This window comes from Acipenser ruthenus, chromosome 7 (genome assembly GCF_902713425.1).
Source record: "Acipenser ruthenus chromosome 7, fAciRut3.2 maternal haplotype, whole genome shotgun sequence".
In the NCBI taxonomy this organism is placed as follows: Eukaryota; Metazoa; Chordata; class Actinopteri; order Acipenseriformes; family Acipenseridae; genus Acipenser; species Acipenser ruthenus.
Window position 1 is genome coordinate 46,492,225 of NC_081195.1, and position 25,751 is coordinate 46,517,975.

At 37.6% G+C, this 25,751-nt stretch overlaps 3 protein-coding genes across 7 annotated transcripts in view; 2 read left to right on the top strand and 1 right to left on the bottom strand.

Annotated features, from left to right (window-relative positions):
- LOC117415624 (lysine-specific demethylase RSBN1L-like) overlaps window positions 1–13,208 on the top strand; it is a 48,700-nt gene extending 35,492 nt beyond the window's left edge. Inside the window, exons 4-8 of the mRNA XM_034026203.3 lie at window positions 6,455–6,592; window positions 7,090–7,232; window positions 9,730–9,897; window positions 10,228–10,336; window positions 10,606–13,208. Of these exons, the coding sequence (XP_033882094.1) occupies window positions 6,455–6,592; window positions 7,090–7,232; window positions 9,730–9,897; window positions 10,228–10,336; window positions 10,606–11,253 (1,206 nt within the window). The 3' untranslated portion in view covers window positions 11,254–13,208. The remainder of the gene's footprint in view (window positions 1–6,454; window positions 6,593–7,089; window positions 7,233–9,729; window positions 9,898–10,227; window positions 10,337–10,605) is intronic.
- A 2,088-nt stretch (window positions 13,209–15,296) lies between these two features.
- Window positions 15,297–19,159, bottom strand: LOC117415625 (transmembrane protein 60-like). 2 transcript variants are annotated; one of them, XM_034026205.3, is made up of 2 exons: window positions 19,063–19,158; window positions 15,297–16,472 (listed from the first exon to the last, which is right to left on the bottom strand). In XM_034026205.3, the coding sequence occupies exon 2, from the start codon at window positions 16,418–16,420 to the stop codon at window positions 16,016–16,018; it is 405 nt and encodes a 134-aa protein (XP_033882096.1). In that variant the 5' UTR covers window positions 16,421–16,472; window positions 19,063–19,158; the 3' UTR covers window positions 15,297–16,015. The 2 variants fall into 2 exon arrangements, with proteins under 2 accessions (XP_033882096.1, XP_033882095.1); XM_034026204.3 differs by having other exon boundaries at window positions 15,307–16,472; window positions 18,945–19,159.
- Window positions 19,160–21,195: 2,036 nt separating this feature from the next.
- LOC117415712 (protein PHTF2-like) overlaps window positions 21,196–25,751 on the top strand; it is a 65,989-nt gene continuing 61,433 nt past the window's right edge. For 3 of the 4 annotated variants that reach the window (XM_059027149.1, XM_034026413.3, XM_034026415.3), the window contains exon 1: window positions 21,196–21,398. The gene's annotated coding sequence lies outside the window, so the exon portion shown is untranslated. The remainder of the gene's footprint in view (window positions 21,399–25,751) is intronic. The other variant, XM_059027150.1, reaches the window with a different exon arrangement.

Here is a 25,751-nt window from a genome sequence, read left to right on the forward strand (position 1 = left end):
GCTGTGTAGTTTCCTACAGCCTATCTGCTTTGAAACTTAAATTACAAATAAAGCAATTTGTGTTTCTTGTCATGGTCACCCTTGAGTTTCCATCCACTGAAATGACAGAAATAGGTTTTTAGCCTGGGATTTCAGCTTTATTTATGTGAGAAATATGACTGGCCATGTGCTGTGCTGCTGAACTGAGGTACATTGGCTTTCCTGAGTGTCCCCAGCAAGTTTAAGGCTTATTACTGCCAGCAAACAGATGTTTCAGCTGATAATTTATTTGTGGCAACTTCACTATTGAGCATTTCAAAGATTCTTATATTTAGCTTGAAATGTGCTTCATGCAGGGCTGCAGAATGTCGACTTTATTTGGCATCCCTGTGGTTCAGGCCCATGTTGTGATTAGTCTGGACACATTGTCACTCACAAACAAATGCACACTTTTTTACTATAATTATCGTGCTCTGATCTGTTTGGGGTGCATTTATGTAAACAAGGTAACATGAAGCATGATGTAATTTTTTTTTACCCTGTTTGTACTTCTCCCCTCCATTTCAAACTTATAAATTAAATACAGTAATCCATCCCATATCCGACAGTCACATATCCTCCCTACTCGTTTATCTGCCATGATCAACCTCTTTAGCAACGTTAATTTATTATTGAACAGAGAAGATTAGTTCAGAGATTGTAGATCCTACAAAAGTTTTTGTATACAGTGTTGTATGTGCTTTGTGTGCTGCCATAGCTGGTAGTGTCACGTGAGCTGTTCAGTGTGTAAATAAATCCTGTTCGCCTGCGGGGCGTATCAACTTCAACCTCTGTCTTGATCTCCTGCCTGTTACTCAGCAGCAAATGCACACACCCACGCTGTTCAGTCATTCGTGTATCTTAATCATAACTGAGAAACATGTTAATAGTAAAATTGATTTCATTTATATTTTTTCTCCTGTGAAAAAAGTTGCAGTTAAAATAAATTAATTGCACTCTGTCAAATCTATTCTCAGGTGTCATTTACAAAGCACATTTAAGTGAACTCCCTTCCAGCAAAAACTCGCATGTGCTACAGTACTCACTTCGACCGTGTGTGTGTGTGTGTGTGCGCGCGCTCGCACTCAACGCGTATTTTTATTTTGGTAAATTACATTACTAATGCTAAAAAAATAATGTATTTGTCTTTCCTTATCCTACCCCTTTTCCTCACTTTCTCTCTGTCTCCCCCACTCTCCCAGTCTTTTCCACGCACCCCTTTATATCCCCTTACTCCCTCCGCCCTTTACTCGGACCTCCAACCCCACGTCTTTCGTGCCAAACGTGCACCCCAATTCCCCTGCACACACATGCAGGCAGGCACGCCCCCACCATGCAACCCCTGCAGGCAGGCACGCCCCCACCATGCAACCCCTGCAGGCAGGCACGCCCCCACCATGCAACCCCTGCAGGCAGGCACGCCCCCACCATGCAACCCCTGCAGGCAGGCACGCCCCCACCATGCAACCCCTGCAGGCAGGCACGCCCCCACCATGCAACCCCTGCAGGCAGGCACGCCCCCACCATGCAACCCCTGCAGGCAGGCACGCCCCCACCATGCAACCCCTGCAGGCAGGCACGCCCCCACCATGCAACCCCTGCAGGCAGGCACGCCCCCACCATGCAACCCCTGCAGGCAGGCACGCCCCCACCATGCAACCCCTGCAGGCAGGCACGCCCCCACCGTGCAACCCCTGCAGGCAGGCACGCCCCCACCGTGCAACCCCTGCAGGCAGGCACGCCCCCACCGTGCAACCCCTGCAGGCAGGCACGCCCCCACCATGCAACCCCTGCAGGCAGGCACGCCCCCACCATGCAACCCCTGCAGGCAGGCACGCCCCCACCATGCAACCCCTGCAGGCAGGCACGCCCCCACCATGCAACCCCTGCAGGCAGGCACGCCCCCACCATGCAACCCCTGCAGGCAGGCACGCCCCCACCATGCAACCCCTGCAGGCACATACGTAGTGTGACTTAACATGGAGTCTCATTAAAGGCACATTTTATATTCATAATTTATAAAGAAATCTACAATTAATACCATACAGCAGTAAATAAATCTCTCAAGAGTAAAAACCTGGTACTTTATCAAATTACCATCTACAAAAAGTAGAGAGAACTGAATTTTCAGACATCGGGTTGCTACCTGCCCGGATTTGACCCGGACAGTTTCAGAATTGGCATCTGTGTCCGGGTGGCAGGAATTAACAAGCCCGGACGCTCTAATGTCCGGTTTTTAAGTGAAACGCATAAGAAACACAGACCTTCCTATAATATTTTCTTTGACATGCATTAGTTGCTTAAATGATTTCTACTATCTTATTAGAAATGTACTGATCTGTACATTCTACTTTGAATAATGCTGAGGACAGTGAACATATCCACGGGATAATGTAAACATTCCAAGTGAGGGGTTGCAGTCAGTAAGGCTACATACTGGTGTTCAAAACAACCATGGCAGCTAATGCAAAAACAGTATCTTCCACAGCAAAATGTAATGTATTTGCAACCACAGAGCATGCTTCTTACCTCCAAACACAGGAATTAGAAAGATATCATTTATGATGTGCCGGATACTTGGAATTTGTGATCCCTACTGTGCACCCCCGGTGAGCAAGCACACTTTGACGTGATTTGACCAAGTTTCTTTTTTCCTTTTTAAGAAAACTTACTTACCAGTACCAAATAAGAAAATAAACAGTTTCAATAGTTTGTTACAAAATACAGTACTAAATATGAATTATATACAGTTTAAGATCTTTCATTTAAATACTCAAAACAATGTATGTGACGTGTTTGGTATAAGAGTATCATAACCTTGTACGTGGATTAAAATAAACTAGAATCTGTATATTTCCTGTAAAATCAACTTCAGCAAGTGACAGCTAAACAGTTAAGCTAAGGAGACTGTACTAAAAGGACAATGCTGTGCAAAAAGGAGCAGAGCATTAATATGTAAGGTACATGCAACGATTTCTGTTTAGTTTTCAAGTAGCCTAAAATTACAGGTAGATGGATGCTGTTTGCAATTATTGTGCATTTAAATGCTGTAAATGCTGATGTTTCTGTGATTTCATATTGAAGTTCAGCAAAATAATTAATGTAGCATAATGCATTCTGTTAACGGTAAAGGCATATTTTATGTGAGGACTGGGAATCACAGTATACTGCAGTTTTGATAGACCAAGGCTGACTGAGAAATATGTCTGGGTTTTGTCTGTGGAAAAGGTGGCAACCCTATTCAGACATCATATATCCAGTGGTTTCCTTTTCATATTTTATCAAACAGTCATTTAAAATTGTGTTAGTATACTACCAGGCACATTTTTGCCATACAGTGCATTTCAAGCAGTATTGTAATATTTGTCTCGGCTCTGTCTCTCAAATGGTTGGGGAAACACGCTTTTGATTAGGAGTGTGCTGTGTGATTGGTGATTGGATTCAACCGCTTGACATTTCAGCTTGGAGGGTGACCTGCCTGCTGCAACCCAACATCAGATAAATCGCTGTCTTCCAGTGAACTCTGACTACAGCCTTGTCGTTGACATGCTCGGGTGCTCAAGACAGACACAGTTGTGTACAAGTGCTTCAACCCTGGAGGTCTGTAATTGCAACAGTGTTCCTTTGACATGTCTTTTGCCAGCTGGAGGGGGCTTGCTATAGAACACCAGTAGAGTACACGTGTCTCTCTCCACACTGTGTGTTTGCATTTTACACAGCATTCGGTACTACTGTAGCACCTCTATACAAGCCATTTTGTCAAGAAACCTTGACTAGGGGATTGAGTTTCCTAAACGCTTTGTTTTAAAAAAATTTTAAATTGTAGCACCTTGGCTGTTGCATTGGACTATACATGGAAATGTATTCTGTTCCATATAAACATGGCTTTGTATTAAGTTTCTCATTTAAAAAATAAAGTAGATGCTGTTTTTAGCTTAGTTTTGTGTGGCCTTAGTCCTTTTAAAACAACTTGGCCTCTACAGAGCGTTGAGAGGGTATTGTAATTGATTCATATCATTTTGTTTAATGCAGTCAGAGACAGGTTTTGTTTTTTTATTTAATGTATTGAAGGTATGGGCATCTAAAATTTAAAAGCTGGGATCTAGGCTAGCATAAAAAAATCCCCAAAAACCACACAACATTGCAACAACAAAGTAACTATTACAAACAGAATTGAACACTTTATTTTATTTTAGGATTTGTTCCAAAGTATCCACATGCCCACTGATGCACTTTAAATTAATTGCAGCTGTTTAACATTGCTTTTATTTATTATTATTATTATTATTATTATTATTATTATTATTATTATTACAGGTGCACTCCACTTACAACGGATCCTGTTAGAACGTAGTTCCGTTTACAACGTATTGAGGAGGCATGTCCCTGCCAAACATGGACTAATGGGGAATTACTCTGGTTAAAACAGACTAGTTTATAACATATATACCATTTAATATGTACAGTTTTCCTGTTCCACAGATAGATATTTTACTCAAATAAGGTATGTCCGGGATAGTAAATGAGACAGTTAGGTTATGGAGTGCACTGATGCGAATGGGAATGAATGTGCATACCGAGTATGTGACTAAACTAAAGTTTATTGATTTGAGGGTAGCTTACATACAGAGTGTTGTAAACAAGGAAGGAGAAGGGTTGTTACCAGGTAGTGCATCACTGCAAGGCTCTGTTTTGAATGTAGAAGTGGCGATCATGTCGAGGCGCAGTAGCACAGAGCAAGAAAAAAACAGTGCAAGTCAGAACAACAAGTAGTTGATCACTCACCAAGAGAATAAGTGAACCATGCTTCACGACAGAGGAGATTGCTAAGAGGTAGAGGCATGCAGGGCAGTCATTTATTATTTATAATAATTATACAAGGTACATTATTTCATGGCATTGACATTACTACATGTAAAGTGTAAAATACTTACTACCCTCCCTGATCTGTCTGCCAGTAGCAGCAGCTGATTCATTTTCTAGCAGAACATGAAGTGCCACATCACGTTCCCTCTGAGCTTGTAACGTACTAGAGTTTCAATATAACCAGGGCTTGAATTCTCATGGAATATTTCCCGAAGCCCAACCGTCTGTTACGTTTTGTCGGTTTTTCGTCTTGGGTTCTTTTTTCTTTTCTTTCTTTGATTTCCTCTTTCTGTGTTAGTCCAAGTGCATGCAGTTGCTGCTTAGGACTACTTTGCTTTTTATAGTGTGTTCAGTTCTTAAAGTTCCTGTTTGCGCCACTAAATAAACCTGGTTTCAGCGGGTCTTAATGCAGTGCTCAATTGTCTATTTGGGACCCCATTGACCCCATTGTCATCAGAATCGCTTTGGTGAATATGTTAATGATATCACACCCCGAAATGTATGCCGACATGTGGCGATGGGGCAGGCGCTCTTTAACGGCACAGGACATATCTTCAGAATACCATTTCAGCGCAGTGGTTTTTTTTTTACATCTCCACTTCATTTTTGTGCCATAGTATCGGGGGCAAGCGCCGTTTTGCGTTTGCACTCGCATTTGCGCTGTGATCAGAATACAGCCCTAACAGTTTAAATAAGGATTAAACAAATCTCTTTTTTGAAACGTATTTATTTTATTTTTTTTTTATTGTGCGTGTTCTGCTCTTACTCAGATTCTGATTGGATGTGTTATGTTAATCATGCTGTGTCAATCATGGCAGAGATTTCATGTTAAACAAAAAAAAAAAAAAAACCACCACCCTGCAGTGTTTTGCTAAAACCACCCAGAAATAGACAGCCCGCCTAGCATCATTTTCTCCCGCAAACGTAATAAATTTTTTTAAAAAAATTGCAGAAAAACCACCCAGTTGGCAGCACTGCAGCTGACATCCGACAGGCCAGACGGAAGGCTCTCGCGGGCCGGATTTGGCCAACAGGCCGCCTGTTGAACGCTGTTTTACAGAAGGCACCCATGTCAAAATGTTAGTCACTCTGGTTGTTTTTAATGAGTGCACCAGAACATGGGAGCGTACTCGGAGGAGCAAGGCGAGCGCTTCCACCAGGATATACTGGACTTTGAACGCCGCTACCAAGGACAGTATAACGAGAACATGATGGGAGACTACATTTGGGGGCTGATTCGTGAAAGTGATTTACAGTATAATCGTAAATCTCGAAAAACTACTCACTTCTAAATCTTTTGTAGTAATTTTTGTATTACTTTAGTATAAATACATGTTAATTTGGATTCATATGTTGTTTTGAACGAAAAGACACAAATTCGCCCGTTTTCTCATTGGAAATAGGTACATTTCAAAGTATCACTGTCCCGGTCACAAAAGCAAAGTTTGTGGGGAATAATAGCCATTTTCTATACTTTTGAGGCATAAGCAATTAGGAAATAACACTTACTACCCAGGAACAAAAATTGTGTTACATAGTGAAATCGTTGTGTTGAACTTGTTTTTGGCAGGTAAAAAGAACCTACTCGCATGGGACGTACAGAGCTGGTGCGATGAGACAGATCAGCCTGGTGGGAGCTGTGGATGAAGAAGTAGGAGATTACTTCCCAGAATTCATCAGCATGTTGGAAGACTCACCCTTTTTAAAAGTAAGTTGTAGAAACCAGAAATACTGGTAGTACTGCAAAATAAAATGTCTTTATTCCTGGGAAGTTGATATTAATTCACTCATGACTGATAACATACTATAGTTGAAGCTGACACTCTGGGATCCTTCAAGAAGCTGCTTGATGAGATTCTGGGATCAATAAGCTACTAACAACCACACGAGCAAGATGCGCCGAATGGCCTTCTCTCGTTTGTAAACTTTCTTATATAATGTGTATCATGTTTTGAATTCAAGCAAAACACATTGTAAAAATAGGTGTGAATGTATACTGTTGGTTGAACTATATGGATAGAAACTTTTAAATCTTTGGTAAGAAATTGTATTTCAGCTGTCAACCAGATATTGTGTGTGTTATTTCTATTGATGCTGTGTGGCTAAACACCCCCCCCCCCCCCCTTTTTTTTTTTTTGTTTAAAAACCCACAAAAATGTAAACATCAGAATTTAAGTTCAGCTATTTGTTGTCCTCCCTTTTTAGCGAACATTACCCTGGGGAACATCTTCTAGTCTTAAACTAAAGAGCCCTACAGACAGCGATGATGGGCCCATCATGTGGATACGTCCTGGAGAACAGATGATTCCTGTAGCTGACATGCCAAAGTCACCTTTTAAAAGGAAAAGGTAGGCCTGTGTTCACATTTTTAGTGACCCTTTTGTCCTGTTTTAGACCTGCCGGTTTCCTTTAACCATAACAACAATTCTGTTTTAAATTAATATCTGTTCCCAGTCCTGCTGATTTTATTTGGCTTGCTATTCTCAATTTCTTCTATGCACTGATCGTGTTCAGGTGTCAATGCCTTGATTTATAAATGGATGACTGGGAAATGTTACATTTAGTTGAGAATGGACAACAGAGTTGTACTGTAAACGTTCCCAGCATTGGTGTGGCTTTCGACGCACTTTATACTGAGAAACATTTAGCCCTGGGAGTTTCACAGAATCAGTCGCCTCAGACGGCACGTCTGACTAATTAAATTAACAGGTCAAGGGGTATTTCAGTGCTTTCAGTCTTTGTGACTGTCTGAATGCTGATGACTGTCAATGTGTCCTATGATATATTTAATTTGGGAAAACCACATCAAGTCGGACAAGTAGGAAATGGAGAAAATAAATTCATCCATGGATTGAAGCTGTGATATATTTTATTATGCATTCCCTCTTGTTTCTGCAGCAAAGTACATTTTTTTAATATATCGGGAGTTATTTGGAACAGATAGTGAATGCACTGTGCTGTGCAAAATAATGTTTTGTATGTTCACAAAAAGTCTGGAGATGAGTAAAGTGCTTGTGGTGGGGTTTTTTGTGAGTAATGTTCAGTATGAATTTATTTACAGATGTAAAGGCAAGAAATATTATAAAGATACTCCCATATCATTCTTCCATTTTACAGTTCCTGGTTATAAAAATAACGGTGACATTTTGAAATGTTAGAATTTCTCAAATTACTGCAGCCATGTGAGAACTGGATAGCATGTCTTCTACACTCCCTCTGCTGGTTTGGATATATACAGCACCTTACTCTGGGAATGATTCACAGAATCATTGACGCATTGTAATGCTTTTTTATTAGGTGCTACTGTACAACTCTGTGATGTTGGGATTTCCCATAGTGCTGATTTTGTACACTACTGTAGGGTAGTGTTCATGTGCAGTACGTTGAATGGAGACCCCACATTTTTAGTCACCACTTAATGGGGATCCTGCACAGAAGGGAACTTTGAAGGTATTACATTTGAAATCTCAAGAAATCTAGACCTTTTAATAATACACATCACCTAATACATGGGTGAATAATTAAATGCAACGGTAATAATCATACTGTGGAATCCCTCCTTTTGAAATCACTATATTTTCCATCTGCTCAAAGGCTGGCAAGATTCAGGTTTCAACTTTTTAACTTTTTGTCCTGTATGCTAAACAAATACCCGATTTGTCACATGTGGTGTAGGCTGAAATACAGTCCAAAATTAAATCTCACTGTATTATTATTCAGGCAAGTTGCTGAGTGTTAACATTTATTCAAGCGGTGACAGCAGGTCTTGCCATCAATTATTTGCACATCCCAAACAGTTAAAATACATTAAAAATAATCTATGGATTTTAGTAGTTTTAAATATAGGCTGCTTTAGAAATACAGGATCTGCATGGCCACCTGATCACTAAAGGGTCATTAGGTCAGAGTAGACACACAGCACAGCAGTGCTTTATTGGGATATCTTGTTTACATTTTGAGAGGAGAGATGCTTTCAGTAATTTTAATGCTAAAATTGCATATACAACACCTATGAACAGCCACTTAAAATCCACTAGTCATTTTAAATGGAAATAAATAATTACCACAAACAAGGTTCTGTTCTGCGGTGGCTTTGGTGATTTAAGATGCCCTGTAGCTAAAACACTAGGAGACACTGTAGAGTCTGTACATTTGATAACACATTTTACTGACAAGAATAACCTTTTGAACTCATTCTTAAATGGACTGCTTGTTTCATATTGGAAAGACTATGAAAATCTATTGACTACCAGTAGTATACCAGTAGTATTCATTTTATTCTAGCCTGATGTATGTTGTAAATGTTAATAGATCCAATGGTCCGTAAGTGATGATGGATATACTTTGATAAATTGTACAAATCTCTTTACTTCATGTTACTGTACATAGATTATTTTACTGTCTATTGTAGCATGCTTTGTTGTCAGTATTTCTGCATCTTGATAATCGGTGTTCAAGCATACATGGCCTTAAAAGGGATTATAGCAGAAATTTTGCACATTCCTGAAGATGGTAATGTATTGGAGGTGTCTCGCTTTTACATATTTCAAACCACTTTTCAAATTGTTACAATACTTGGTTAACACATTATTGGGTGTTCAAAACCAGATTTAGTCCTACTTTTTCCTGATGCAGATACAGTAGCTCTAACTTTGCATTTACAGTTCTGGCTGTGGATGTATGTTAACATTTCTTTATTTAAAAAGAAAAATGTACTTGGTTTCATGTGTGTAATCATTTGTTGTGATTTCTTCCACTTTTAATATGACAATTATATATATATATATATATATATATATATATATATATATATATATATTTATATATTTAATATTACTTTCTTAGGACTACCAATGAAATCAAAAACCTCCAGTACCTACCTCGGGCCAGCGAGCCCCGTGAGATGCTGTTTGAAGACAGAACTCGGGCCCATGCGGACCACATAGGGCAGGGCTTTGAACGCCAGACCACAGCAGCAGTGGGGGTCCTCAAGGCAGTACACTGTGGAGAGTGGTATGTATACACAATTCATTCGGATGTGTTTTTTATACTGTGTATTTAAATATAAAATGTTAACTTCACTTTTTTTTTGTTTAGTTATTACACCGAGTTTAGTAAACCTAGTTCTCTGTAGTTTCAAGAACTGATTTTAATGATATGCATTTTAATGCAACTGCAATACTTCAATAGAAATGTGTTTGTCATTTGCAGCACTGTTACATTTTTAGGGACTTGCATTTTAGCTAGCATATACTATTTTTAAAAGTTAGTGCAAAAAGGAACATTGCCTGGCACAATGCTTTCAAGTATTCATCTGCAGTTGTTTTTTCCATCATTTTGTAGTCCTGATCCACCTCGAATTACCAAAGATGTGGTTTGCTTTCACGCTGGAGATTTCTTGGAGGCAGTGCAAAGACTGCAGTTGGATCTGCATGAACCCCCACTGTCACAGGTAAGACGGTAATGTAAATTCTGCAGTAGATAAAAAATGAAGAGAAAGCAGGTCTTGCTGCATGCTTTTCAAAACATGCAATGGTATTTTCTTTTTCTCATTTATACGGACACCTGGTGGCATAACTGTAATACAACACTTTTTTTATATATATTTGATTTTCTACAGGGAGTAACCAGAGCATCACAATACTAATACAATATGTAATATTTGTTTTGCAATAAAAACATTTTCTAACAAGTTTGCCTTTGTTTCTTCCTTTTTCCAAGTGTGTACAATGGGTTGACGACGCAAAGCTTAACCAGCTTCGACGGGAAGGAATCCGATATGCTAGGATCCAGCTTTACGACAATGACATTTACTTTATACCCCGCAATGTTGTGCACCAGTTCAAAACGGTCTCGTCCGTCTGCAGCTTAGCTTGGCACATACGCTTGAAACAATATCACCCAGAGGCAGAGGCGTCCAATAATTCCAATGAATCTGAAGAAGGGACAGAAACAAAAGCATCTCTCGAACCCACTGGTGTCAAACTAGAGGCCAGTGAGTGTACAGCAAGCACCAATACCTCTGTAGACTTTAAACCTCAGCAACAAAGAAAAGATCCTAAGGACACTAAACTTCCAGAAATCAAAGTGGAATCTGTAGACTGGCTTCTGGAAAAGAACACAAAGCCTGCAGAGGTCACACAGCCACAAAGCAAAGTGAAATCCCATCACTCTGAATGTCGAACCACTTCAGCAAAGCAGCTGCACAGTGTGTTGGCAGAGACACAGACAGAAGTCAGTACCCCAGGATCTCAGTCCAGGAATGAGAGATCAAAGGACATGCTGTACACAAACACTCCTGAAGACACAAGACCGCACCCTTCAATAAAACACCACCTGCATGAGCAGCAGAAAGACTTTTTATACTAATTTGTACATATTGTTTTTAAATCTTTGTTTTTATGATCTTCAACAGTGTGGTGTACTACATGGAATATGTAAGCTCTGTGGGGCAGGCTTGCGACTTGCTCTCTACTCTGTTACCGAATGAATACATAGCAAATGTAGCTTGTAACACATTCCTCAGTGCCTGTCCGTAACTGTGAACTATCAAAGCACTTAGGGCCAGCTGCACGGTTACACTGCAGGTTTTAAATAAACAGGTCCTTAAATAATATATTTTTAAGTTGTAGGTTTTAGATGTATTAGAGCTGACATGAACATATATATTTTTTGTAAGATGAGCCAGAATTCTTGACTCCGGGCTTTTCCATAGAGCTTATTTATATCAAATTGTTTTCCATTTGAAATGTGTCAGCACTGTAGTGTAAATAACTTTTTTTTTCTTTTTTTTTTTTTTTTTTTTAAACTTGTAGTGTGGTTTATACTTAAATAAGAACCTCCTAATAAAGGTTCAGAAAAACGGAATGTTGTTGAAACAAGGGCTACACTGAACAATCCAGTACATAAGATTAAGTGACCCAAAGCAAGGTAGGTTCATATGGCTGATTTAATGCTCTTCCATGACATGATCATGATACACAGAGAGATACATAATTGTCATTTTTTCTGAAAAAGGCACTTGCATAGAAGCTATGAGGCTTGCAATCACCGTAGAAGAAGCATTTTGCTTCAGAACTTGTACACTTTGACAATATTAATACTGTAGAGGGGGTGGGGGGGAGGTAGAGCAAGTTGTGTAACCTTTTAGTTTGATGGTCTTTTTAAAAACACCATATAAGACTTATTTTTCTAACAATAATGTGTACCTTGTAACCCCTTGTTAAATATAGGCGGCATTCCTTGTATCATGTTAAATTTGTAAATGTATTTACTTAAGGCAATTTTCAGATTCACTCCATTATTCAGGTTGAAAAAAATAAGCATTTCAGATTGATAACTATTTTTTATAAGAAGTGATATGCTAAGATCAGCATTGTAAAGTTAGTCTAAGGCATCTGTTGCTACATAGTACATCTGTATGTACCAAAAGTAAAGTTTAAAAATGTACATATTGAAGTTCAGCTGAATTTTGTTAATTAAATGTGTATTTTCAACTTCACACTTTTTATTTGTGGCAATCCTATGCCCAGCAGTGTAACCATCTCTGTACATATACATGTACTGTGTACAAAGATAGGTTCAGAGTGAAACATTAAAAGTATCGGGCTAAAGATTGAAGTTGCTGGATGTAAAAGACACCAGTTGCATAAACTATACTCCCATGCAAACAGAATCTGTGTAGTTACTGCTTTAGAAAAAGCTGTGATAATGGAGTGAATTTAGTGTCAAAAACAAGTAAAAAGCTTAATTGGGGGATTAAACTTTGGGGAATCGCGGTTCAGCTTATTAGCATCAGGATAATACATATTTAGAAAAGAACTGCACTCCTATCAGCCATTCATCCTCTTCCCACCCTTAATCTATACATTTTCAATCGCATTTCAGCTTTGCTGCTGCCTTTATTTGTATTTGGTTTACATGTTACATTTCAAGGATCATGTTTATTTTTAATGAACTATTAAAGGGGGGGAGGGGGGTCACCACCCTGCATTAAGTTCTCAGTAAAGCCAGAATGCAGTTCAGCTTCCAAGTTATTTTGAATTTCTTCAAAATACTTGAAAGAATTGTCTAATTTGAGGTTAAAACCAGGTAACAGTGGCCACAGATGTACATATATATGCAAGATCTGTAGACTTAAATGTGATTAATTTAGGTCTAGATTCTCTTAAGTCAGATCAGAACCAATTGTTAATCATGCCAGTTATTTTGCAGCATACCAGCTATGACCAAGATAGATAAATGTATACAATTGATACAAACAGATGGAATGTAAAGTTTCTTACATGTCTAAATTATTAAACGTGTTTTAGCTTTGGTGAGAAGTCTCTGATTTTGGAATGACAGATCAACTGGTATGGAACTACCATTATGCACCTTGGAGAGTTTTAAACAAAAGAAATTTGGGAATTTTCTTAAGCTTTTTAAGCATTAAGACTGCATTACCATTAAACCTCCACTACCAATCTAGTTCATACAATTAAGGCTCATCAATTTAACACCAAGCATTCCCGTTAACAGAAACCAAACAAAAAAAATAGGTACGAGACATTTAACATCATGGTAACAAATACTAACGAGTAGCTTGTGTTTTTTCACATTCCTATCAACAGATTTGTTTTTGATAATGTTGTTTCCACCACCAAAGTAAAACATTCACTTGTAGAAACATTTGTTATCAAGAACAATTTGATTTATTTTTAGTATCCGCTAGAAAGGTCTGTGAATTACCTTAAAAGAGCTGAAAGTAAAATATAGGGGAGAGCTAAGTTGATAGGTCAGAGCAGCAAGCAGTAAAAAAAAAAAGTGCTGGAAACATTGAATGGAAAGGGGATACACAAAGGTAAATTAAGTGAAATTAACGTAGTTTCAAATACAATATTGCAAGTTATGTATTTTGCTGAGACCATCTGAATGATGGCGAAAGGAAAAAGGGGTACCTGCATTTCAAGAAAACTTGCAAAAGAGAAAAAGGGACACTACTACAGACAGCTTGCTTGGTGAATAAACTAATCTGCTGTTTGCACTTTGACAAGCTTTTAGAAACAACTTGAATAAAGTTACAGCTTGAAGAAAATAATTATTGGATGCCAATAATGTATTGCGATATAGGAATGTGAAAAACATTAACAAGTGTCTTTTTTTATTATTATTTTATAAAGCTCTGGTTACGTTTTTTTTTTTTCAACCGATAAGTTAATTTTGTTTATTTCTTCCTCTTGCCAACAATCACCTTTGGAATAGAAATGTCTGACAAACTAACATCTTCCAACTTTAATACCACTAAAATAGTCAAAATGGTAGAAAGCCACCCACCTAACATTGCTTGTATCTTGTATTCAGCTAATTGCCTATCTGCAATACCTGTCTGTCAAATATTTAGTTATAAAGAACCAATTACCCTATCAATTAAGAAACACTTAAAATACTGAAAAAACATATACTCAGCAAAAATAAAGTAGCTTTAAAGATGTAATGCAAAATCTCTTGGTTATATATATTAAACAATTTCCCACCTTCTAGGCACCTGTCCTTCACTTCCGTTTTTTTTCGCAGCTGCATTGTTCACAGATGGTATCACCAGCCAATCCATGAACTAGAAGTTATGTGCAACAGGACTTGTATTTCTGAATACACTATAGGGAATGTATCGGTGCACAGTATAAAACCTGGAAAAGGAAATCCTGTGTATAAATGGTAAAAGTGCATGTGTTGCTGATATTCTCATAAAAGACCCACTTTGTATTTTTTATAAAAACTAAAACACCTTAAAGCAAAGTAGCAAAACAAATGATTTTCACAAACATGCATGTGATATAAAATAACACCACTTGCGAGTATCCTCATTCCACTTTGAAAGTGTTCTTTCAGGTTCCTGTATTCATTATTTACCTGCTAAAAAATGGTAAATGTGTACAAAAGAATATATAAATACACCAGTGTGCATTAGCAACCCTTTTCTGAGATTGTATGCTGTAAAGTTCTGTCTCGAAAGATTCACTTCAGATTACTGTAAAACCTAAATTTATAGCCCTCTGACCCTTATGAAAGTGTACCATGTTTATTAATACGGTCTGCCATACCTTACTATGTTTACCTATGCTTTATTGCATTTTGCTGTGCTTTTACTATGGTTAACTTTTATAATGGGAATTAAACGATCACCTTCTCTTATCAGCCAACAGTTTCTTTTTCAGTAAGGGAATGGGCTGGAATAAGCAGACCTACAATATTAATGCCCCTTGGTCACTGCAGCACTCTTTCTTGTTTTTAGCAAAACAGAACAGTGCATAATGCACAATTATAATGCAGCCACAGCACTTAATATGCATATTACACTGATCCTCACACTATAGATCACAATATCAGTGGCCAGTATAAAAACATTTCAAACAAATACTGGGACACAGGATTAGACCTACACTCATTTAAGTACGCAGAAAACATGATGCCCAACACTACCCATAGAACTTACTTTTCAAATAATATTGTGATTGTTAAATACAATGCTGCAGCACACATGCTATAAAATGGATGTATAACTATTAAAACAAATTACTTGAGTAAAAAAATACCGTTCAAGAGGATAAAGATCACAGGAAACCTCAAAAACCAGACATTTAAGCTTGTCTGCACATTGTCAAAAGTATGCTTTATTTACAGAATACATATTACAGTAGGGCATACACAATGGCAGATATATAAAGTGCTCGTCTGTTTTGCTTTACAGCTAAACGGAAATGTTGGTCATGGTATTGCAGGCATGTTTGTTAAGCATATCTTTTTATTTGTTTTATGCAGATAATTTCATAACTTTACCAATTGCATGGTAACTGGTTTTGAAATTAGATAAATACAAGAACATACATAAAGTAGTTTTAGGCATTATGAAATTAAAAATGGAAACATTATTAATATTGTCTAAGTATTTATCAGAAGGCAAAATCAATACACTTAACACACTTTACATGACCGTAGCCTGCACCTTGCTACCGAATTGACTGAGTTAACTTAGTGTTGATCCAGTCTCCGAAAAAGTTCAAAAGAGACTGCAGTTTATTCCTGTTTTCAGATGGGTAATGTAAATCAGCAAATATTTTTAACAGGGTTGGTACCTTCCTGTACTTGCAAACTAGTCTCTTCTATCACAAAATATATTTAATCCCAGCTCCACCATAGCCCCCATGAGTAGAGCCCAAAGCGGTAAGAAGACAAATGTCAGCTTCATATCTGTGAACTTCTCCAGCTTGGCACACAGGGTAAGGCAGAAAGCCAGTTTGAGGAGCATAGCCACCAGGTACCACACCTTCTTCTTCAAGTTCTGTGATCCATTGCGAGGGTCGTAGCCAGATTTACAGCGGCCGGCCATCTTGACAATAAGCATAACCAGCAGGATGGTGTCAAAGATCCAGATGGGAATGAAGATCAGAAACCAGTTCCAGTTGGCCTTCTCGTCCAGTTTGAGGACCAGCATGATGAGGAACAGCAGAGTAAAGAGCCAGGTCAGCAGCACCCTCTGTGCCAGGGACATTCTCATTTAAAAGACTATGGAGAAATCTTCTTTCCACAGAAAAAGCAATGATGCCACCCTGAACAAACAAACAAACAGATAGTTACTCTGACAGACAAAACATGATCCACATTTCCACCCTAAGCTAAAATTAAAACTCATGTTCCTTAATTGTTCTTGAAAATGTTATTATATTGACATATACAGTGCCTTGCGAAAGTATTCGGCCCCCTTGAACTTTGCGACCTTTTGCCACATTTCAGGCTTCAAACATAAAGATATGAAACTAATTTTTTGTGAAGAATCAACAACAAGTGGGACACAATCATGAAGTGGAACGAAATTTATTGGATATGTCAAACTTTAACAAATAAAAAACTGAAAAATTGGGCGTGCAAAATTATTCAGCCCCTTTACTTTCAGTGCAGCAAACTCTCTCCAGAAGTTCAGTGAGGATCTCTGAATGATCCAATGTTGACCTAAATGACTAATGATGATAAATAGAATCCACCTGTGTGTAATCAAGTCTCCGTATAAATGCACCTGCACTGTGATAGTCTCAGAGGTCCGTTTAAAGCGCAGAGAGCATCATGAAGAACAAGGAACACACCAGGCAGGTCCGAGATACTGTTGTGGAGAAGTTTAAAGCCGGATTTGGATACAAAAAGATTTCCCAAGCTTTAAACATCCCAAGGAGCACTGTGCAAGCGATAATATTGAAATGGAAGGAGTATCAGACCACTGCAAATCTACCAAGACCTGGCCGTCCCTCTAAACTTTCAGCTCATACAAGGAGAAGACTGATCAGAGATGCAGCCAAGAGACCCATGATCACTCTGGATGAACTGCAGAGATCTACAGCTGAGGTGGGAGACTCTGTCCATAGGACAACAATCAGTCGTATACTGCACAAATCTGGCCTTTATGGAAGAGTGGCAAGAAGAAAGCCATTTCTTAAAGATATCCATAAAAAGTGTCGTTTACAGTTTGCCACAAGCCACCTGGGAGACACACCAAACGTGGAAGAAGGTGCTCTGGTCAGATGAAACCAAAATCGAACTTTTTGGCAACAATGCAAAACGTTATGTTTGGCGTAAAAGCAACACAGTTCATCACCCTGAACACACCATCCCCACTGTCAAACATGGTGGTGGCAGCATCATGGTTTGGGCCTGCTTTTCTTCAGCAGGGACAGGGAAGATGGTTAAAATTGATGGGAAGATGGATGGAGCCAAATACAGGACCATTCTGGAAGAAAACCTGATGGAGTCTGCAAAAGACCTGAGACTGGGACGGAGATTTGTCTTCCAACAAGACAATGATCCAAAACATAAAGCAAAATCTACAATGGAATGGTTCACAAATAAACATATCCAGGTGTTAGAATGGCCAAGTCAAAGTCCAGACCTGAATCCAATCGAGAATCTGTGGAAAGAACTGAAAACTGCTGTTCACAAATGCTCTCCATCCAACCTCACTGAGCTCGAGCTGTTTTGCAAGGAGGAATGGGCAAAAATTTCAGTCTCTCGATGTGCAAAACTGATAGAGACATACCCCAAGCGACTTACAGCTGTAATCGCAGCAAAAGGTGGCGCTACAAAGTATTAACTTAAGGGGGCTGAATAATTTTGCACGCCCAATTTTTCAGTTTTTTATTTGTTAAAAAAGTTTGAAATATCCAATAAATTTCGTTCCACTTCATGATTGTGTCCCACTTGTTGTTGATTCTTCACAAAAAATTACAGTTTCATATCTTTATGTTTGAAGCCTGAAATGTGGCAAAAGGTCGCAAAGTTCAAGGGGGCCGAATACTTTCGCAAGGCACTGTATATTCCATACACCTAGATTATGTGAACATACAATTAACAAAAGAAGACACTAGAAAGACTTTAAAGCCATTTTTGCTGCTGGCAGTTTTTATTTCTGTGCAATGTTTAAACAAGTGCCTACTGTACCTAGCTACTTTGGTTAATGTTACGATTAGAGTTTAATATGAGTAAGTGTGGGTTAAATAATGAATTGAGGTATACTCTATTTGAACTGCATACATTGGGGTGAAAATTGGTAACCCAATTAAATGTAAACTTTTAATACTGACACACAACTTCGCTATTTCACAGAAACTATGATAGATTAACCAAATGCTAAACTAATTTTCATGGAGATAAAAAAGGGTATCTTGAGGACTGCACTCCTAACCAAACGCAGTGTTTATTTCGACAGAAATACAGCCTTCATAAATTGTAACTGCAAAATACGCGTATGCTAGTAGTTATACAGTCAATAACAATTATGATTAATAGGTTACAATATAGTGGAAGAAATCCTAGATTGAAAATGTCTAGATTTTGACTGTAACCTACGTCAGAATATATATACAGATCAATCAATGCAGCATTAAACACGCACTCGTTACATATTATTCGTTGAATTAAGCATGATTAGTTCCATTCCCAAATTATAAAGCATAATATTAGAAAAAGATGCATTTAGCCTTGGTTTAAACGAAGAATGAAAGGTTCTGAATCTGTAACACATTTCCCCAATTTACCGTTGTTTATCCGGATTGTATGTCCAATGCAGCAATACTCAACGAATAACCGACGTTATAAACATCTGGTACTATGTTCAAATAAATAATTTACAATAGTTTCAATAAAAAATAATACCAAATGGATTTACAAAACGCATTTTCACTGATACCGCTTCCTGTTATCTCAAACACTGACATCTTCCAGAACTACCCCGAGGACAAAAAAAACACGCCCTTTCATTTAAGGATATGTCATTGGACCAGAGAGCTGCTAATCACGCAGTGTCTGAGTTTTTTTTTTAAAAAGACAGTTTTGAAGGTACCATTTCCGGGACCAAAGGTCTTTACCATAATAATTGTAAAAAAATGCATCGCGAAAAAAGCAGAAGAAAAATATTCAACAGCACTGAGAAAATTCTGTTGTAAAGTGACTGAATGTTAGGATTGTATCTATAGCCGATGCACATATTTTAAATACATAAACAGTTTAACAACATCATGGAAATGTATAAATATATTTTTTAAATATTTTCCAAATCAAAAATATATTATACATATACATTATATTATATAAAGCAATACCTATATAAAATACTGTTGTGATTATTTAATCACTACTTTGTGCTACTGCTGTAAATGTCAAAATTTGTTAGGTACTGTGTGTCTGTTTCATACAACAGTCATTATCACAGTGGTTAATATCACTTACATTCATACAATTTAATATCACTTTTGGAAATAAAAACATAAAATAGGTTTACATGTAAGTAAGTTGCAATAGAGTATTGAAATGTTCAGAATAACAGAATACTATAATATGGTAGCACTATAAACCATACAGAACACTGACTGTGTATGTAGAAAAATGGAAAATATGTTTAATTAATGAACAGTATTGAATAGTACCATGTTTTTAAGTACACAGAAAAATAGGAATATTTGTTGTATCAACACATGCTTTATATTACAAAATTACAGGAACCTTATTTAAACAGGTGTAGCAACACGCGGGGACGTGTAACACTGTATTTCTGGGACCCCACTACTTACTCTTTAATGCACTGCAATGTACTGTGTAATTCAGTGTTGAATTGCTGCAGGGAAAGTAATTTGTATATTTTAGAAGTTATCAGACAGACAGCAAGCACTCTGCAAATTGCTTAGCCACATCAACTATGGCGTGAAGGAGCAACATAGCAAAAGGTGTTTAGTTTGAAATGGAAATGCTTAGAAATGTTCAGCGTTTGTGGCATTTATGAAAAATGAAAGACAGAATCAAAGCATCAAGCCATCCAGTTGTGGCATGTTTTGAACTTGATACATAGTGTACTCATAAGCACAGCATTTATCTCAAATGCAGTGAGCTTTTATTTCCATTGTCTTATTACATTTCTCCTCCAGGTATTGCAGGCCTTTACAGGGAATAACCAAGCAACTCAAGCAACATTTCCAGCATTTTGTTTTCAGTTATACTCAGGTGAAGACCATTTATCCTGCTATCACACTACAAATTCATATTCCCGAGCTGTACCTGATCTCTCATCATTCCTGCATGCAGTGTAGTGAGGGAGCTCAGCTGAAAATAAAAATGCCCTTGCCAAGTTGAGCTCCTTTTTCATGATACTAATACTTGTAATGTTGTATTTACATGGATAAGTGCATTGCATTGCTATACCAGGGGAAGTCACCTTGGTCTTCCAGTCTATTTCAGTGCAGCAGTAGAATGGACTGGTAGAGCCAAGGTTACCTACCCCTGGATTAGCAGAAACTAGATGTATACAGGGCAGAAGTGCCGGCCATTGCTGGGATTTCAGACAGGCTATTAAAATAATCGAAACTGGCTTCAAAATTAGGTTTCCATCTGCAACTGGGATTAACTTGAATGCGATTTGAAATCAGAGTCAATCATTTTCATCATGTTCAGTCGGTAGACTGCAGATTTACAAACTGGCTTCATTAAATATGTCTTTAGTGTAGAAACTGACTGTACAGGTGTATCTTTATTATTTTGTGTCATCCCATTTATTTTGTGGCAAATGTGTGATAAAATAGCCACAATAAAGCTTCCAGTTTAACACATTTCAAGGATGACCTTGCTCTGATAAACTGAAATTGACAATTTGTGGAGATAGTATAACTCCAGAGTTTGAAAAATGGCGAATAGTCTGATACACACAGTGGTCAAAATATAGATTGGGACGCGAATAACCCCGTTTCTCAAATGGTGATGAAATGAATACAAACATTCAATAAATAAGTGGTCGATTCTTCTAAGCATTACGGTAATAAGTCAGCCTGCAGCAACTCGTAGAGAGAGGTCGGAAAGAAAAAGATTTAGAGAGAAAATAATTAACGCTGTACGGTGCAGTTAGTCAGAACAGAACCCATCAATATAGCAAATCATTATTCAAAATAACAACTGATCTGAAAAATACCACCTAGAAAAACCTGGGCTACCGGAAACAAACTGAGGTAAGGAATGCACTGGATTTTATTTTACAAAACGAAGAAAAAACCTAAAATGGTTTAACTGCTCCAGAACTGTAGCGCTAGCAGCAACGAGATGGCTTGTCTTTTGTCGTAACTAATGATGATGAAGGTGAATATGTATGTCGAAAGTGATTGCCTTTGACATTAAAATAAACAAACAGAAATGGAACATATGTAAAATAAATAAAATAAATCGAAATATAGGCAATGTGCGTTTTCAACAGTTGCAAAGGAGACCTGTCGCAATGGAATATTTTAAGGGGTTGAATAGTCAATTCTCCAAATATATATTTTTTATGAATAAAATGAGGAAAGACAAAATCAGGGAAGCGTGCATGTGTTATTTTTTTTTTTCCAGTTTGCTGTCTTAATAGCCTATTGTTGTTGCATGCTGTCCGGTCAGGGCATGGGCAATGCAGGGTTTTAACTGGGGGTACTAGTAGTGGCGTGCAACTTTAAAATATATTACCTTCCTGTAACTGTATATGTGAAGCAGAGACTTTGACCTTTCCAAATAATTGTTTTCAGATAAAGTTTTTTGTGTCATTTTTGGATTATCATGCAATTTCCAATAAAAAAAGACACGTAACAGAAATGTCAAATAGTTTTTGAGTTAAAGATCGATTAAAGGTTACGGGGTCCAAAATCAACCACATTTTGACCCCTCTGCTTTTGACCCCTCGAGCCAATCACACTGAAAACTTTAATTATTATTATTATTATTATTATGCAGTGAACAACACTGAGCACAGAGTTTGGTATCGGAGGGGGTTGTGTGATTTGTCACGGAGTGACACGGTCATCACAGAAATCTGACAGTGAAATACAAATTGTATGGATGGAACTTCTATGGTTCAGAATTCCCCAGTTTTACTGCCCCATGTTTTGTAAACCCCCTCATTACTGGTTCCTGTTTTTTGGACATGTGATACCACATTCAATATGTGGTTGATCATTCAATGGCTTAAAGAAAATCACATGCTGCCTGTACATACACTGTGATACACCATTGCTGCTCCATAGATAGAAGATTATTGTCTGGGTTTACCAGAAGATACTTAGATTTCATCTTTCCTGGTGGTGTATTAAGTCATTCCAGTTCATGACACCAGGATTCTTCCCAAACCACCACAGACAGAAACACCTTTGGCCAAACGGATTACAAGTTTCACTATAAACGTCCTCTCCAGCGTCATGACACTTTAATATATTCCATACAATGAGATTTGTCAGACCATCTACAACTGCATTCTGCTAGTCCTCAGTTCTTGGTGCGTACACTATTGTATTGAAGCAGCCTGTTTGGCATTTGAAGTCATGTTAAGAAAGGTCGTCAAGCCGATAAATGTTTTTGCTATGCTTATACATATGGGATCCCAAATCATATTAAACCAAAATGGAGTGTGTGAAAGTGTTTACCAGAAATGCTGATCAAGCTACACACCTACACCCTTGAAAGGTTATTTTCAAGAGATCAAGATTAGCCTTGGTCTGCCAAGACAGTGTGATACAGTTTTTGTAGAAATTTAAAAAAAACCCAATATATTACGCACTAAAAAACATCAGTAATGTCGCAACCTCTGTCAAAAACACCCAAATGCCTGTGGGTCTCTTATCAAACTGCTAACCACTGTCAGCAAGTGTAGTTTGGACCATATAGGCTACCAGCTGTTAGTTTAAAGAAAAGAAGTAATATAGAAGCAGTGAAAGACAGCAGTGGTCACAGGCCAGTTACTGACAGTAAACAACTGGCTATCTGAACTGCATTTTTCATAAACAACCATGACAAGTCCTTTGGCCTAATTATTAATACATCAATTTGCCTTTTCATTTTCTTTATTAAACTAACAAAACAGAAAACAAGTAGAATGCTAAAGAAAATGTTGTAGAACACAGTAACTATTGTCTGTAGCTGACAATAAAATAAATATTTTATAATATTTTTCTTAGATGTGGGATGAAATGGTGCTATAAAAATGCTCCTGTTGTCTTTTTAAAATATTGTGTGTGTGGCTGTGTCCCAAATCTGCATTCGTCAACAGCTGTGAGCAGTAACAAGGTTGTGACCTACAGTCTGTTATCTGTGAGGCAAAAAGCCATGGAACAAATCTTACCAGCTGGCACAAAATCCGGATTGCAACCATTAAGGCCTATGTGCTGCCTTTATTTGCCTAAAGCATTATGTTGAAACTGATGGAATAAAGTGTTGAGAACAAATGCATTTCTGTAATGCTCTCTCTGTTGATGGCTCTGAGCTCTGAGCTCAACCATCTCAAATCTTGATTCATTTTATATTGGTTCTTTAGGTTCTACTGTAATATTTGGTCACTTCAGTAGCATTAATTGTATAGATTTAGATAACCATAGGGTTGATTCAGCTATGGAATTCACTTATTTTTAGGGCTGCAATGAAGTGTACATTTTGACCTTCGAACGTTCGGAACTTCGGTGGTACTCATTTGTGTAATTTATTGGTGACGTCACCATAGCTGCTTGTTTATATTTGATTGAAAATCCTATTATTTTACGGGTAATCCATATAAATGGAATAAAACATTCACATGTAGTTTAAAAATACGTTGTATGGAACAGTAATCATTTTTTTATAATTTAAATAAAAATGCATGTTGTTTATTTACACGTAATTGAAGATGTTTGTGATGCATACAGTAAGCTTGCATTGTACAACTGCAGCAGACTGAGGCAAAACAAAGCTTACAGTTACCGTTCCAAGCAGGTTATCAGTAACATTTTACTACTACTAAAAATATTACTACTAATAATAATAATATGAATTTACGCTTGTCAAGTGACCCCAGAGATTGGATATACCTCCATGATATGAGTCGCTTGCACAGTTTGCATTCAACTTTTTTTTTTTGGTCGCCTGGGCATTTAACAAAAAAATCCCAAACAGCAGAGGGGTTTCGAGACATTTCTTTCAATACAGCTTACCCTATACAAAGCTTTGCTGTCGAGATGGAGAATGAAGAAATTAAAGGTTCTGGATAACACAAGGCTAGAGGAGGGAGGGACGGACAGTGCTCAATTTTCTAAAATTAAAATTGTTTGTGTTATCCTATATTTTGTATGTTTTAAAGATATTCTACCATAGCACTTTTCTTACACTGTCTTGTACACTAGATAATCAGTACATATTTTACTGAAGCACTACAACCACTAGAGGTACAGTGTTGTAGTTAATATAGACTTAACCTTATAACATTTTTCCTTTAACCCAATTAGTAGTATCTTGAACTCATAAACCTCATAAACCAACTGTTTATGTTTACCAATAGGTTTGTAGCTCTGATACAAAACAGTGGTCTCCCCCAAAGGGAAATATATTTCATGTTAGGGCTGGACATCAAAGGATTTGTTTTTACAACATTGTCTTTCAGTCTTTTGTTCTGAAGACAAAAGCCAGGATACAATCAGCTTCCCAGGTTCTAACCAGAATTCACGAGGCTAAAAGATGTTAATCAGATCCCTAGTCTCATTAGAAATTTAATCAGAACCTATGCTCATTTTATGAGTTGTATTGTAAGACCTAACAATTCATTTATCACTAAATAAAATGTTCCAACAAAATTAAAAGATCGAATTTTGCATGTGAAAAAAACACAGTGCGTGAATGACGTCTGACAAACCTTCGAAGGTTTAAAACAATCTTTGAATCCCTGGCCAGCGAACAAACCTTCGAACCTTTGAACTCAGCCCTACTTATTTTCATCTTTACACCCTAATTAAATATAATGGCTGGATCTTATTTTACCACTGGGATACCATGTGTTCTTTTTCAAGGTAACTTTTAATTAAAACAAACACAGTACACACAGTTTTTTTCAACTATTTTCATGGACTCAAATCTCCATAAATAAACCCCATAGCTAACTGTGCTGAGAATATACTATACTTTGTGCTTGGCTTGCTCTACACTCATTTAAACCTTTAAGCATCAGTTGGCTTCTATGAAGACCACTGTTTGAGATTTTAGAGTACAACAAAATGCGTTTTGATTTACAATTACAACATGAATCATCTGAAATAAAAAAAAAACAATAGATACACATTTATCTAGACAAACTTTATAATATGACTTTTTAAAAAAACATAATAAAAACAGACTTGCACCACAAATAGCTTTGCATTGCACAATAATCTAAACCCCTCTGAACTTCAGGGTTAGAGCGGGGGTATTTGGATCCGCCACTGTTTTGATTTTTAAAATAGGCCATTACATTTTCAGAAGAACACAGACTGTGTTGTAACTGCAACCCTTTCATCAGAAAACAAACACAGTTGCTGTCAGCAAGCCATGGACAATGTGAAGCT

What these genes read in the sequence shown, in the direction of transcription:
- LOC117415625 (XM_034026205.3), bottom strand. Translation starts at nt 16,420, where the DNA reads ATGAGAATGTCCCTGGCACAGAGGGTGCTGCTGACCTGGCTCTTTACT.